General features: G+C 48.9%; 1 protein-coding gene across 1 annotated transcript in view; it reads right to left on the reverse strand.

Moving 5' to 3' along the window:
• LOC133125758 (WW domain binding protein VOPP1-like) overlaps positions 1 to 15451 on the reverse strand; it is a 74365-nt gene that overhangs the window by 41930 nt on the left and 16984 nt on the right. Inside the window, exon 2 of the mRNA XM_061237334.1 lies at positions 8656 to 8714. Coding sequence (XP_061093318.1) covers positions 8656 to 8714 — 59 coding nt within the window. The remainder of the gene's footprint in view (positions 1 to 8655; positions 8715 to 15451) is intronic.

A 15451-nucleotide genomic window follows, 5' to 3' on the forward strand; every position in this document is an offset into this window, starting at 1 on the left:
CACCACAACATCACACCACACAACACCACACCACAACACCACATCACACCACACCACACAACACCACAACATCACACCACACCACAACATCACACTACACAACACCACACCACACAACACAATACCACAGCACACCACAACATCACACCACACCACACCACACCACACCACACAACACACCACAGCAGCCCCCTGGTATAGTGAATAGGCAAATGCACCGACAAAAAACCTCCGTCCCTTGCGACTGAAGGTCACTTGTGCCACCCCCCTCCTTCGCCCCCTACCACCACCCCCCCCACCCCCCACTCCAAACCAACTGACGGGGGGCAATTAAAGCGAGGTCATTTAGGAGATCAGTAAAGGCCACGCCATTACCGCCAGACTTACACTTGGGCATTCGGGGGTTGGCTCGGCCCCCAGATCTGTGCTGCTTATCTCAGCAGTGCAGCGGGACCACAGAATGAGATCTCCCTCTCGCAGGAGTCCTGCGAGCGGCGGAGTTGCGCTGCGTTGTGGGATCCGTTCAGACGCCCTCGTTTCACGGCAACTCGTCACACGCGCGGATCCGTTCGGGCGACGGCGTACGTTTCATTTCAACGCCGATATTCAGTTCAGGTCGGTTTTTATTTGTATCGTGCTTTTCACGAAGGACCGATATCCCCCCACGGGTGACTGGCAAGAAAGAATTTCCTCCAGGAAACAGGAGGAGACCTTACGTAGAGCCTGATTCTCGGGGGCTGGGGGGGGGGTGGGACTGTTGGGGAAGGGCTTTGGAGGGCAGGCGACATCCTCTTTCAGTACATGAATACAGAATGCGGAGACTCAAAATTACTTTAAAATGTAGCACCCTAAATTTGGCCAACCTTCCCTCTTCCTTGTTTTTGTTCTGTTGCCAGATCGCTAATGCGACCCATTTGTTGGCAAAAACGCAAGCTCTTTCGATCTGCTCACTGAAGGAAAGGGTGTTTTATGGCTTACCTCACTGTACCCGCGAATGCGAGGGGGGGGGCTGCCTGTAGCCTAGAGGCTGAGGTGCATGACTGGGACCCGGAAGGTTGGTGGTTCAAGCCCCAGTGTAGGGGGGGGGCACCATCCACCCCTGGCAGACATTCTGCACATTAATTAAAATGGTGGCCAGTGGTTGGGGTGTCTCGGTGGCGCAGCCTGTAGAGCACTGACCGCATGCTCATTGCGAGCCGCGACGTCGGCGGTTCGAATCCGACCGTCCGACATTTGTCGCATGTCTTCCCCTCTCTCTCGCTCCCATTCTTCCTGTCTCTCTATACTATATACTGTCCAATAAAGCTGAAAAAGGCCTAAAAAATATCTTAAAAAAAAAAGAAAATGGTGGCCAGTTGGCCATTTTATAGTTAGGCGTTGTTTGACGGGCCGTCGGATATTGCTGCATTGTTGCCAACATACCGTTATTGCTCGACGTTGATTTTGAACGCTGTCGCTCATCAAACTGTAAGCATACACCTTTGTGTAAGTATAAACTACAAGTAAAGGCAGAGTCATTGCGAGCCGTGCAAGAAGCTAGTTAATGACAATTTTCCTGAAGATGATTACAGATGAGACTATGTTCTATAATAAGATTGTCATGACAACTGAGCGAGCGATGGGCAAAGTCAAAGTTCAACCACAATTTATGTCCCAGCGGTGAGCAGAATGATGATAGCAAAGACAGGAAATTGTGCTGTATGACTAAAAGTAAAGTGTAACTCATAGAAACTAAAAGGCCGGCCATCAAATGTGACAGTCGCCGGCGGCAACGGTCATACGTCGCCTGACTATGAACTGGCCTTTACCCCGAAAGCAGCTTTCACCTGATCAGCGTCAAAAACGCTCGACACGCCGTCAAGCCATTAAAGTCCTAGGGAGGGAGTGTTGAAGCCAGACTTGGCAGTAAGGCTAAGCCTGGCGTAGCGCACAGCTCAAAATAAAGCCAAGTTGAGCGCCATCGGGGTTCAAACCGTTTAAACTTTGACCTTGAACTTTGAACCTGATCTTTCTTATCGTGTCCAGTCACATCACAGCTTTGTATGAAGCAGGCCTACGCTACCTAGCAACCCAGACAGAGCCGTTTCACGTGGCTACACGCCTAACCAAGTAAGCCCGGTTAGTTTCTTGATGTTTCGGGATAGACCCAATATTATTGGTTTCAGAAAGCAATTTTGCCTTTTATGACCGCAGACAATCTACTGCTATCACATATTGCCGTGGTTAAGGTGTGGCGTAGCGCAGTGGTTAAGGTACATGACTGGGACCCGCAAGGTCGGTGGTTCGATCCCCGGTGTAGCCGCAATAAGATCCGCACAGCCGTTGGGCCCTTGAGCAAGGCCCTTAACCCTGCATTGCTCCAGAGGAGGATTTTCTCCTGCTTAGTCTAACCAACGGTACATCGCTCTGGATAAGGGCATCTGCCAAATGCCATTAATGTAATGTAATGTCTGTGGCTTGCTACAGTTTAATGAACTAATGGCTTCTAATGGTTTCCACTGGCAACGCTCGATTCTTCCCACGTGTAGTCCCAAGTGTTCTAGAACCCCATCGCTTTTCCAATTACAAGTATCGAACGTGACATCAGCATTAGAACTTTCAGTTTAGAACAGGTAGAGTCAGCAGGAAGGAGCGGTGGACAGGTGGACAGGTGGACAGGTAGACAGGTGGACAGGTGGACAGGTAGCCACCTGATGTCCAGCTCTTCAGGTATACTGTGCCAGCCTTCATCTACAACGACTCACGATTTACAAACATCTTTGGAACAATACAGTCTTTGGATTAAATATCATACATTCTGCCTCACCCAATAAATGATGGCCACATTGTGCTGGCAAATGTGCTCGCAATGCAAATCTGTGCAGCTATAAAAAAATAGAAAACAAACAAACAACAAAATCTTCTCATCCATCACTTTACGTTTATGGAGACGTTAAGGGATTAGGGGATTCCCCCTTTCAACAGCTGCGCCAGCCAAGCCAAGTTTTTTATTACAAGTGCTGCCGTAGCCACTCGTAGCATATTAATACGCTAATGCCACGCAGTTTTTAAAAAGACAGAATAAACACAATCTTTAACGTAAAACAGGAGAAAGAATGTAGATAATAATCCCAATAACAGGAAGCTTGTCAGCTTCTGAGCTTCTAATGCTGCGTTCCGGTTGAAGTCGAACACTAGTGCTGTACTCGGAGATCGGATTTGGTAGATTGGAGTTACTTGTTCAGCAGTTAACTTCCGTTCACCGTTACTGTGTATTCCGACTTTTTTGAACGACATCAATTTCCTCCTACTCCGCAACTCGGAACTGAGAAACGATAGCCGACTTTTCGGACTCGTAATCACGAGCTAACGGCGCCGATCCGGCAATCTTTCCTGGTCGGAAGGCCATAAATACAAGTTTGCACGATACAAGTAAAGCACCATAAGCACCATGACGTGTCTGAAGTGGGCCGCTAAAGACAAAATCGCCTGTAATCAAAGGCAACAACGTTCCCACGTTAGGTTTTCCTCCAGGTAGTCCGGTTTCCTCCCACAGGCCAAAGACATGCAGGTTAGGCTGATTGGAGAGTCTAAATTGCCCGTGGGTATGAGCGTGTGAATGAACGGTGTGTGTGCCCTGCGATGGACTGGCGACCTGTCCAGGGTGTACTCCTGCCTTTCGCCCAATGTATGCTGGGATAGGCTCCAGCCCCCCTGCGACCCTGTTCAGGATAAGCGGGTTAAGATAATGGATGGATGGATGGATGGGTTATCTCATCAGGGGGCGTGTTCGCGGTAACCTTCTACAAGCCATGGCTTTCCCGCACTTCACCGCGCCTACTAGCCAACTGCCGCACGCACACTGAGAGTGGCCTGGAGAGCTGGTCCATCGTGTGGCAGCGAGGCGCTGTCAGATTAAAATGGAGGGGACAGGCGATGGGCGATGAAGTGATTTATGTACCGCTGTAACATTTCAGAGGACCTTCACAATTATGGAAATCATCGTTTAATCATCTCCGCGGGAAAGTCATTTCCGCAGAGACGGCGCCGGATCATCACGAAAAAATTTCGCAGGGGGAAAAACCCGCCATCCGTTTCCGCCAGGGTCGATGGCATCGGCTTACTTTCCGAGGTTTTACCCCCGAAGCGCAGGGCTGTTTACGGGAGGAAATGCAGAGTCTATGACTCAATATCCACAGCTAAGCTCCATCACAGAGATGGAGGAGCTGTGCCAGTGCAACAGAGGCACATTTTCTAATGAGAATCAGATGCACTTCTGACAGCATTCAACAGCTGTGTGTGTGTGAGAGGGAGAGAGACAAAGAGTGTGTGTGTGTGTGTGTGTGTGTGTGAGAGAGAGGGATAAAGACAAAGTGTGTCTGTGTGTCTGTGTGTGAGAGAGTGTGAGTGAGAGTGAAAGAGGCAGAGAAATGTTTGTGTGTGTGTGTGTGTGTGTTTGTGTGTGTGAGAGATAGAGTGATAGAGACAGTGTGTGTCTGTGTGTGAGAGTGTGAGCGAGAGTGAAAGAGGCAGAGAAATGTTTGTGTGTGTGTGTGTGTGTGTGTGTGTGTGTGTGTTTGTGTGTGTGAGAGATAGAGTGATAGAGACAGAGAGAGCGAAGGTTAGGCTTGTTTGGGTGAGTGAGAGAGAACAACAGAGAGAGAAAGACTGTGTGGGTGTGTGCATGTGTATGTGAGAGAGAGAGACAGAATGTGTGTTGAAATGTGTGTGTGTGTGTGTGTGTGTGAGAGCGTGATAGAAACAGAGAAAGAGTGTGTTTAGGTGTGTGTGTGATAGAAACAGAGAAAGAGTGTGTTTACGTGTGTGTGTGATAGAAACAGAGAAAGAGTGTGTTTAGGTGTGTGTGTGATAGAAACAGAGAAAGAGTGTGTTTAGGTGTGTGTGTGTGTGATAGAAACAGAGAAAGAGTGTGTTTAGGTGTGTGTGTGTGTGTGTGTGTGATAGAAACAGATAAAGAGTGTGTTTAGGTGTGTGTGTGATGGAAACAGAGAAAGAGTGTGTTTAGGTGTGTGTGTGATAGAAACAGAGAAAGAGTGTGTTTAGGTGTGTGTGTGATAGAAACAGAGAAAGAGTGTGTTTAGGTGTGTGTGTGTGTGTGTGTGATAGAAACAGAGAAAGAGTGTGTTTAGGTGTGTGTGTGTGATAGGAACAGAGAAAGAGTGTGTTTAGGTGTGCGGATGTGACCGAGAGCTGAGACAGCACAGCTAGGGCTCAGTCATCAAAGCCACACAAAACATGGCCCACCGATGCACAAACATACCAGGGGCACATTCAGCAAATTTCCTTTCAAATGGCCTGTGTGAGATCAGCGTTCTCTCGGGTTCGTATCGCCCGGCAGCAGTGGTGCAGTGAGCACGCCTCCTCGCACCGCAGCCGAAGGGCGAACATGTCCGCCCTCTGAAGCACAAGCAGTCAGCCACCGCTCCCGTCCGCCCTCCAGTGCAGCCATTTCACAGAGGAGACCCCCTGCACTGACGCCTCAGGCAGCCTGAAGGAGGCGCTAGTGTGCGACTGATTCATTACATTACAGTTGTTTCAGCTGATGCTTTTGTCCAAAGCTACTTACACTGGTTAGACTAAGCAGGGGGCAATCCTCCCCGGAGCAATGTGGGGTTAAGGGCCTTGCTCAAGGGCCCAACAGCTGCTCTGATCTTATTGTGGCTACACTGGGGCCTGAACTACCAACCTTCCAGGTCCCAGTCAAGCACCTTAGCCACAAGGCTACAGGCCTTCCAGGCCCCCCCCCCCCCCCCCAGTTGTCGCTCCTGACAATTTTGCTTTCTTCCAAGGGGCTTTAGGAAACTGGCATGCTCAGGACTTTGATTTGGACACATGTCACATTTGAGATGTCAGATCTTGGCGGCACCAAGGCTTCATTTCTGAGTGGAACAATCCACCTGACAGCCCTGCCGCCTGGCCTGTACAGGCAGTCATGGGATACGCAGGTGTTCTGTGGCGTGGCAGGTGTTCTGTGGTGTGGCAGGTGTTCTGTGGCATGGCAAGTGTTCTGTGGCGTGGAGGTGGCAGCTCTGTCACTAAAGAGGACACGAGGTCACAGCTCTGAGGCTGTGGGTCAGACAGCAGGTGGAGAGGTGGGGGTCGGGGTTGGAGAAGACAGGCAGAGCAAGAGGTTTCGAGCCCTTCATTCTCCCAGCGCTGAACAAATGTACCCTGAAAATCCAATGATGTTCCCTTTGGCTACAAATTAGTATGTTTTCCAAGCAAAGAAGGTACAAATTAATTATGTATTGCTGGCAAGGGGTGCAATTTCATGTACCTATAGGGTACCACTCTAGCGACAAGCACTTTTTAAGCACGCCCAAATAAACCTTCCATTTCGTACCGAACAATCAAGTCTATTCAACGACTTGTGCAACAGCTCACGATAAGAAACTTACTGCAGCACTTATAAAAAAAACATGCTGCGGTCTGCATAAGCAGATTTAAGCGCGGGGCAATTTAGCCTCCAGGTTGGGACTCTCTCTATTGTTGCTCTCTGATCAGATACACTTTCAAAGGATGGAACCGGTTTTGCTTCCCTCCCTCCAGGGGTACCGTGTTGTCACACTCGATTTAAAATGAACGAGCTCCCCGCAGCCTGAGGAGGAGAGAGCTGTTCTCATGATGCCGGAGATGATAACCAGCGGTCAGGCCGTTCTGCCACTGAGCAGAGCGTCGCGCTCTTGTTTTGGCGGCCATTAAAGTCGTTTAAGGAGAAAAAAAAACGGCTAATCTCGCTGACAACGAGCGACGGTGAGAAAACGAGCTGGGAGGCTCACCCTCCTCCTCCTCCTCCTCTCCTCCCGATTCTCAGAAAACGCTCGCCGGGCGCGTTTCGATTTGCCGCATGAGTTTGTCATTTTTGATTCGGCAGAGACAAGAGACAGGGCGATGGCGCGCACGGCCGGGAAGAATGTTTGCGCTTTATGGCGTAGCGTGATTAATGGCGCAGTGCTGTGCATCTAAATCCCACACTCGTCTGACCCCGGAGAAGCGTACTCCTGTGGATAATTGGTTATTTTCGAATGAACTATTGACCAACGCATGGGGCTCCAATTCTTTAAACCCTTTACGTTTGCTGGCATCTAGCCAGGCCTCAGCAGTGGCCCAGGGACTGTAACATTAATCAGATAATGGTACTCGGGGAGGGGGGTGGGGTGTAGTAAGACTTTTCATGAAAGGTGCAAAACCCCCACGCCACCTCCCCGCCTCCACTCCACATCTGAATCATTCTGCATCATTCAGCGGAACCCGTCCTGCCGTATGAATAATGCAGAGCGCACTTGGCAGGATAATATTCTCCAGCGCTGGAGTGGCCTCCCCCGTGAGGTCCCTGCGGACGGTGAGCTGGCAGCCCCCCTCCTCTGGTTACAGCCCTGACCTTGCTTCATTTCTGTACTCCATCAGAGGCTGTTCTGCTTCATTTCTGTACTCCATCAGAGGCTCACTGCTTCATCAGAGGCTGGCTGCTTCATCAGAGGCTGTTCTGCTTCATCAGAGGCTGTTCTGCTTCATCAGAGGCTGTTCTGCTTCATCAGAGGCTCACTGCTTCATCAGAGGCTCACTGCTTCATCAGAGGCTGTTCTGCTTCCTCAGAGGCTCACTGCTTCATCAGAGGCTGTTCTGCTTCATCAGAGGCTGTTCTGCTTCATCAGAGGCTCACTGCTTCATCAGAGGCTGTTCTGCTTCATCAGAGGCTGTTCTGCTTCATCAGAGGCTGTTCTGCTTCATCAGAGGCTCACTGCTTCATCAGAGGCTGTTCTGCTTCATCAGAGGCTGTTCTGCTTCATCAGAGCCTCACTGCTTCATCAGAGGCTGTTCTGCTTCATCAGAGGCTGGCTCTGAGTCAGCAGAGCCTCACTGCTTCATCAGAGGCTGTTCTGCTTCATCAGAGCCTCACTGCTTCATCAGAGGCTGTTCTGCTTCATCAGAGGCTGGCTCTGAGTCAGGGCCGGCGGTGCATTACTGTGAGAGCAGAGCCGAGTCTGAGGCTAACAGTCGCTCATCGCCTCGGCGATCTCCCCCTTTCCGACGCGCGCCTTTGTCTCGCAGACAAAGCCTGGCACCGCGGTTACGTAAACGGGGTAAAACAGATTGCTATTTTAACCAAGGGAAATCACAAATCTGTGCTGCTGGGGTTATCACTGGTGAGATTTGAATTGAAGAAACAAGTAAGGTCAGATTTCAGTCCTGGAGGGCCATATCGTATGCTGATTAGTTTCAGCACCAGTAATTCATTTGAGTAGTTGTGTGGTTCAATAATCCACACTCCTTTTTCTCAAGGCCCTGAAATGAGACCACAGATACCTGCAGACACTTGCAGCCCTCCAGGACTTGGACACCCACCTGGCCTGCAGAGACTGAGTGGGGCAGGTAGGAAGAAGGTTTTGGTGGGGGGTGGGGGGTGGAGGGCGTGGAAAGACGTAAATCCACACAAAATGAAAACATGTCAATCAAATACGGCTTCTGAGGTCAGAGGGGATTTGAAATTCCATCTGAAATGTGATTATTTTTCTCCAAAGAGAAGGGAATGCTGGCAGCCATCAAAGAACAAACTGTCATTAGGTAAACAAAACATCTAAATACATCCACATACTTTTTTTTAAATGCTCACGTATACAGCTTTTGTATTTATTCAAATCAGGATGTACTTACATAAAATAGATGGGGTAGCCACCCTCAAAATACCAGCAGTACTTCTTGGCTTCTGTGCACTGCAGAAAGAGAGAGAAAAAAGAGAGAGAGATAGAGAGAGAGAGAGTGAGAGAGGTTGAGAGAGACAGAGAAAGAGAGGTTGAGAGAGAGAGAGAGAGAGACGGAGAGAGAAAGTCATTTCATGCAGCTGTACATAGTGGCTGGGTGTTCACTGAAGTAGGACCACTCTGGACATAAAAAAACACACACAAACACACACACACACATCCACACAAAGGCAAACACTTCAAACACACCTATAATGGTTCACACTCCTGACAGCTGGCCCGCACTGCCCATCCCCTTCCGCCCTACGACCTGCCAGCGGTGATGCGTGCGTTCGGAGGGCTGTAATCGCGCGAACACCGGGCCGTTTTGACAGGATGCCAATATCTCTCCGGGTGGCAAACCATCTGCCGACACGTCTCATCCACTGGACGTATGCGCGAGGATCTTTACAAGAGCCCGAAGTCAGGGCTATAGGAGAGAGGCTTCTAATGGGCAACGGAGAGCTCCTGTGTACATACGATAACAACAAAGTAAACAAAGTTTCCCTAACAGGTAACTCAACCGTCAAACTGCTGGCCCACTAACTGCACTTGCTGGATGGAATAAGAAATGGGAGGTTTGTGCCAGGTCCTGGAGCTACTATGTATTTTATAGAGTTAAATGGAAATGTATTAGGACACCATGTTTGTTGTTTCGGTCTGTACTGTGCACGTTGGATCTATGTAAAAGCGACTGCAATCCCTATACACCAATCAGCTGATATGGATGTAAACATCCTCAAATTAAAGCATATATTCTGCACTTTGACCTCAATTTCAAGTTTAATTTCAAATCCCCATATAGACGTGTACCGAGCCTGAAAAAACAAAAATTGCGTCACTGTCCCAATAGCATTGCAGTCAAATGTATAAACTACCTGTTCGGTGTTGAGTAAAGCGCACATAAAAACGTCCACGTGGTGTACCATAACGCAGGAGCCTCGGCATAACTCAGCGCCGTGCACACGCAGCGTTTTCTCTCCGAAGACTGAAAATGCAGTACATTCATTTCAGCTTTCACGGCGCGCCACGGTCATATTTCTGCCCCGTCTCCCGCAGCTAACCCGCCCGCCGGGAGAGGGGAGTGCGTTCATACACACAGCCCGGCGACGGCACGGATGGCTGGCTTATATCTCCAAATAAACACAAAGCAGGCTTCTCCGTGTAGCCCCCCCCCCGGGCTCGTCCAGTTCCCGCAGACGAAGTGCCACGCATTACGACGACGCCGCAAAGAAAATATCTGACAACCGCAGCCGGTTTTGAGTGGGCCTAATCTCGGCGGATTTCACAGAGCCCCTGCGTTCGCTTCGGCTGTTTCTGCGCTTTCGGCTGCGTCCCTTCTTCTTCTCTTGTTTTGAAGGAGCGCCACGTTAAGCCCCCCCCGCTGTGAAGAATGAGCTATGAAAATCCGCCAACGTAACCGTGACTGAACATCCTTTTTTCCGGCCTACACACTGGCCGGGGCAGTCATTTCCTCGTGTGGGATAAAGATACGTGTCTGCCCACCCACCGTGCGGAATGTCAGACCATTGAAACAGGATGTTTTAACACAGCCGTTACATTACGTTACGTTTCATTCAGCAGACGCCGTTCTCCACAGCGACTGCCAAAAGTACATATCACAGTCATAGAACTAACAGCCGAACGCATCAGATAAGGTACAGTTCAGATCGGTTGTAAGGCCATGCACATAAGTCCAGTACACAAGGTAGATAGGCCAGGTCTGTATCTGCCATACCAAGACAACTACAAATCACGACGTCTACAAATCACGCGTGCAGAACACGGCCCGTCCCAGGGACCCTTCTAAACCCACTGGTCTTGATATGAAACAACAGCGCCGTCAATAAAGTCAACGCACATTCACGCGCGGACGCGATCCTGTCAGCGGAGGAGATTCACTTACGGGAGGGCTTACCGCAGTCGGTGACATTCCCCCGGCCACACTATCAACAGGAATAAATGAATAAATTAAATTAAACCTGACATTTTCATGTACGGCGCGGCGCAGGAATTCAATCGCGCCGATAAAAAGTCGGCTTTCGGTTACGAAGCCAACGGCCCCCGATCGGCTGTTGACTGCGTCCCGCCTGACGGATAGGGCACGCGCACACTCAAGCTTTTCATTTCGCAAAAGGCAATTTCATTGGCTAATTGGATAATAATTTGCGAGCCTGTGCGATAAATCTCATCGTCGATCTAATTTCATAGTCTAGTAACTGACGTGTGTCCTGTTTGCGTTGAGCATCGGTGCGTTGGCCGCAATATCCAGAAATTAATGGATAAAGCAGCTGCGCAATGCCACTGCCAAAAGGTCTGCTCAGTTGCAGCAAAGATTGAAAGATATTTCAGTATTTTCACTCACAGATTTCACTTATACATTTCTGCAAAACCACTAGGTTAGAGGACACTACAGGATGCTACAGGACACCCTTTCCCACAATGCATCAGTGCTACGCATTTTAGTCTAATTAAATGCACTAGTTCTAACATATGCATTTAATTGCACCCAAACTATTCTTTTTTATTTTATATATGCTCATCAACATTTTTGTGCTGTAAATGTTAACTCCTATGTTGCTTGACAACACCTCTTAAAAGCCATTTAACGACCAGGGTTTCACAGCTGAACAGTAGAAACTGTGACCTTCTGCTGAGAAAAGCTCCTGTCAACGCCATGGGTTTCTCCCTCGTTAGTCTAGCTCCGGTGACATTCATATCACTACCATTACATATCAAACTAACAAGCTACTGTACGCTTGATGATCCGTTAAAGGAATGCTTGGGTGAAACCCTGAAAACTAGGAAAAATGTAAAAATGTGGATATCGCACATGTCAATCACTGGGACTAAGAAAGAAAAACACCATAAGTTTGCTACATTACAATTTATCAGAGCTTCCGTCAGATTGATACTCATAACCCAGCAAGCAACAGCAGAAATAGGACTACTTGAGAGGCAAATGGAAACTGGCAGAAATGTGAAATTGCCACCTGAGCATCGTTTTTTTTTTTGGGCGAGGCTTCACTGTCACGCAAAGCGTGTCGTTATTTTCAATCAGATCAGAAAATTCGCCCCAGCCTGACGTTTTTCTTGCACACACACACACACACACACACACACACACACATAATCATGCCCCACCTGCGCTACAGAGACAGCACTACAGCCATGCTCGGTTGTTAAAGAAAGAAATCCCTGATTTACATACAGGCCACTGCAGCCCTGGTCCTCCCCTGGACCAGACACATCCTGGAGCTGCAGATCCATCCCCCTATCCTCTGAACGCCAGACCCTACATCCTGGAGCTACAGATCCATCCCCCTGTCCTCTGAACGCCAGACCCTACATCCTGGAGCTACAGATCCATCCCCCTATCCTCTGAACGCCAGACCCGACATCCTGGAGCTGCAGATCCATCCCCCTATCCTCTGAACGCCAGACTCTACATCCTGGAGCTGCAGATCCATCCCCCTATCCTCTGAACGCCAGACCCTACATCCTGGAGCTACAGATCCATCCCCCTATCCTCTGAACGCCAGACTCTACATCCTGGAGCTGCAGATCCATCTCCCTGCCCTCTGAACGCCAGACCCTACATCCTGGAGCTACAGATCCATCCCCCTATCCTCTGAACGCCAGACTCTACATCCTGGAGCTACAGATCCATCTCCCTGCCCTCTGAACGCCAGACTCTATGTCCTGGAGCTACAGATCCATCCCCCTACCCTCTGAACTGCATACTCCACATGGACTTTCTAGTTTACCTACTAGTTTGACTCAAACCATCTTAACCTCCAGGCCAGCGGAGGTTTGGCATCCCCCTATAGCCAGGATCCTCCCGAGATTTCTTACCATCGATGAAGACAAAAGGAAGTTGTTTATCTGATGTGCTATTTGGGGGCTTAGGGCTGGTATTTCTTTTCTTCCCATCTGCTACTATGTAAGGCGCCTTTGGGACAGTCTTCTGTGAAAAGCGCTACACGAATAAAATTGAATCGAATTGAATTTAATACATCAGCAGCATTACATGTCATTTGGCTGACGCTTTTATCCAAAGCGACTTACAGTTGATGAGACTAAGTAAGAGACAATCCTCCCCTTGAGCAATGCAGGGTTAAGGGCCTTGCTCAAGGGCCCAACGGATGTGCTACTCCGAGGATCGAACCACCGACCTCGCGGGTTCCAGTCATGTACCTTAACCACTAAGCTACAAGCCAAAGGAAGAATCGGACACTGCTGCTGAAGGCCAGACTACAGGACTCCCCACTTCCATCGCAAGCTGAGGGGGGGATCAGTGGACTCCACACGCGCTCACAAGCTGAGGGGAGGATCAGTGGACTCCACACGCCCTCACAAGCTGAGGGGAGGATCAGTGGACTCCACACGCCCTCACAAGCTGAGGGGAGGATCAGTGGACTCCACACGCCCTCACAAGCTGAGGGGGGGATCAGTGGACTCCACACGCCCTCACAAGCTGAGGGGGGGATCAGTGGACTCCAGCAGGGACTCAGTGGACTCCTGCTTAGTCTAATCAACTGTACGTCGCTCTGGATAAGAGCGTCTGCCAAATGCCATTAATGTAATAATGTAATGTGTGTAATGGAGCGTCCACACTCATTTCCATCCGACTGAGAGGGAACAGCCTGGCACAGCGTCCTCAACCAAACAGACCGGCTGCTTTAGCATATTTCCCCGGGATTCGGGGAGCTACACAGAACTTCAGCGAAAGGAAACTTTCTGGATAATTACCGGAGTTAATTCAGAGATTTTGCAGTGAGTGATTACAGTGGAACAGGCTCCATAACAGCTGTAGGCAGAAATGAGCCAGTGCTGGTGGAATAGACTTCCATGATAATTTGTTACTTAGCTGACGCTGTTATCCAAAGCGACTTACAGTTGATTGGACTGAGCTGGAGGCAATCAGTCCAAAAGCAGTGCAGGGTTAAGGCCCCAACAGCTGTGCGGATCTTATCATGGCTACACCGGGACTTGAACCTCCAACCTTCCGGGCCCCAGTCATGTACTTTAGCAACTAGGCTACAGGCTATGCCTCCAAGAAGGCGGTTCACTTTAAGAACCTGTGGGGGTCACTGTAGGAATTGGATTGTTACAATCAGTGGAGGTTGGTGAGCTGAAAATCGCTGGGGTGGAAGACTTCACCTTAACCCGATTACTGGTCTTGACCTGTCAATACCTTCAGAGATGAGGCCATTCAATGAGGCCATTTAGTAAGTAATACAATTATTATAATTATTTTTATTTTTTTATTACAAAATTTTACACATCTTATCAACATTATTTGTTGATACATGTAAGTCACACCTCTTGCTTCTCCGTACTCACGCTCAGAGAATATTCACGGCAAAGATCTGCAGTGCACAGATTGCACCCATTCTGTTACTGCTGGCTATGCTGATAGCTAGCGGAGTGATGTATCTTCTGTGTTAAGTGTACATACAGTAGTGATTGAAATAGATTTTTCTAAACTGGATTTATCATTTAATCTCCGGAACAGGATTGGAAGAAGCTGGGTGTTACTTGCTAATTGATTAGTCAGATCGTTGGCACGCTTGTTAATCAAGGACAATTAATGACAACAGGCAGAGACCAACGATAAGTTTAACGGGAAGTTTCGCGCCCCACCAATTTTCATCTCACCAACTGCTGCTGGTCACGATCACCTGACTCATTAAACTAATTAGACTAATTACAGCGATCAATTGTGACATCATAAAAGCAATCAGTTTAAGTAATAGGCTACACTGGGCGGGAGAACGGATTGTAAAATGAATGAAACATTAAACACAAAAAGGTTGCAGAGTGAGCAAGTACAACTGTAACACTGCAGATTGACGGAGTCCTTTTAGTTTGCACAGTTAACAGTGAACAGAGGCACAAAATCTGCCAGTCACAAACAAAAAAAATCAACCGCTGTCTGAAAACAAACAACAACAAAAGAGAATACAGCGGCTGTTTTTCACGGAGGGAATCTTCAGTAAAAAAAAATTGAGAGCGGTCGACAGAGATTTCAGTGTGAATATTTCACTTTAAAAAGTTGAAAACCCTGAATTGCATGCATTTTCATAGGCACAGGTACATGGGAGTATAGGAAACGGCAGGAATATTCATTCATTCATTCATTATCCTAACACGCTTATCCTGAACAGGGTCGCTGGAGCCTATCCCAGCATACATTGGGAATACACCCTGGACAGGTCGCCAGTCCATCGCAGGGCACACACACCATTCACTCACACCTACGGGCAATTTAGACTCTCCAATCAGCCTAACCTGCATGTCTTTGGACTGTGGGAGGAAACCGGAGTACCCGGAGGAAACCCACGCAGACATGGGGAGAACATGCAAACTCCGCACAGAGAGGCCCCGGCCGACGGGGATTCGAACCCAGGACCTCCTTGCTGTGAGGCGGCAGTGCTACCCACTGCACCATCCGTGCCGCCCACTTTAAAAATGTGAAGATCCTGCAATTGCATGCATTTCCAGGCATTTTCATAGGCACGGGGACATGGGAATATAGGGACCGGCAGGGATATTCACCGGAAAAACTGTTTCAGCAGACGTACGTGCCACATGCCCTCCGCAGACAGAACGGTCACAGAGGAGTCAACAGATGGTGCAGACAATAATGTTTTGCACATTTTATTGGTTCTGCAAGGAAAAATCAATTACAGCCAATTTACAAGTTC

This window comes from Conger conger, chromosome 4 (assembly GCF_963514075.1).
Source record: "Conger conger chromosome 4, fConCon1.1, whole genome shotgun sequence".
NCBI classification, from domain to species: Eukaryota; Metazoa; Chordata; class Actinopteri; order Anguilliformes; family Congridae; genus Conger; species Conger conger.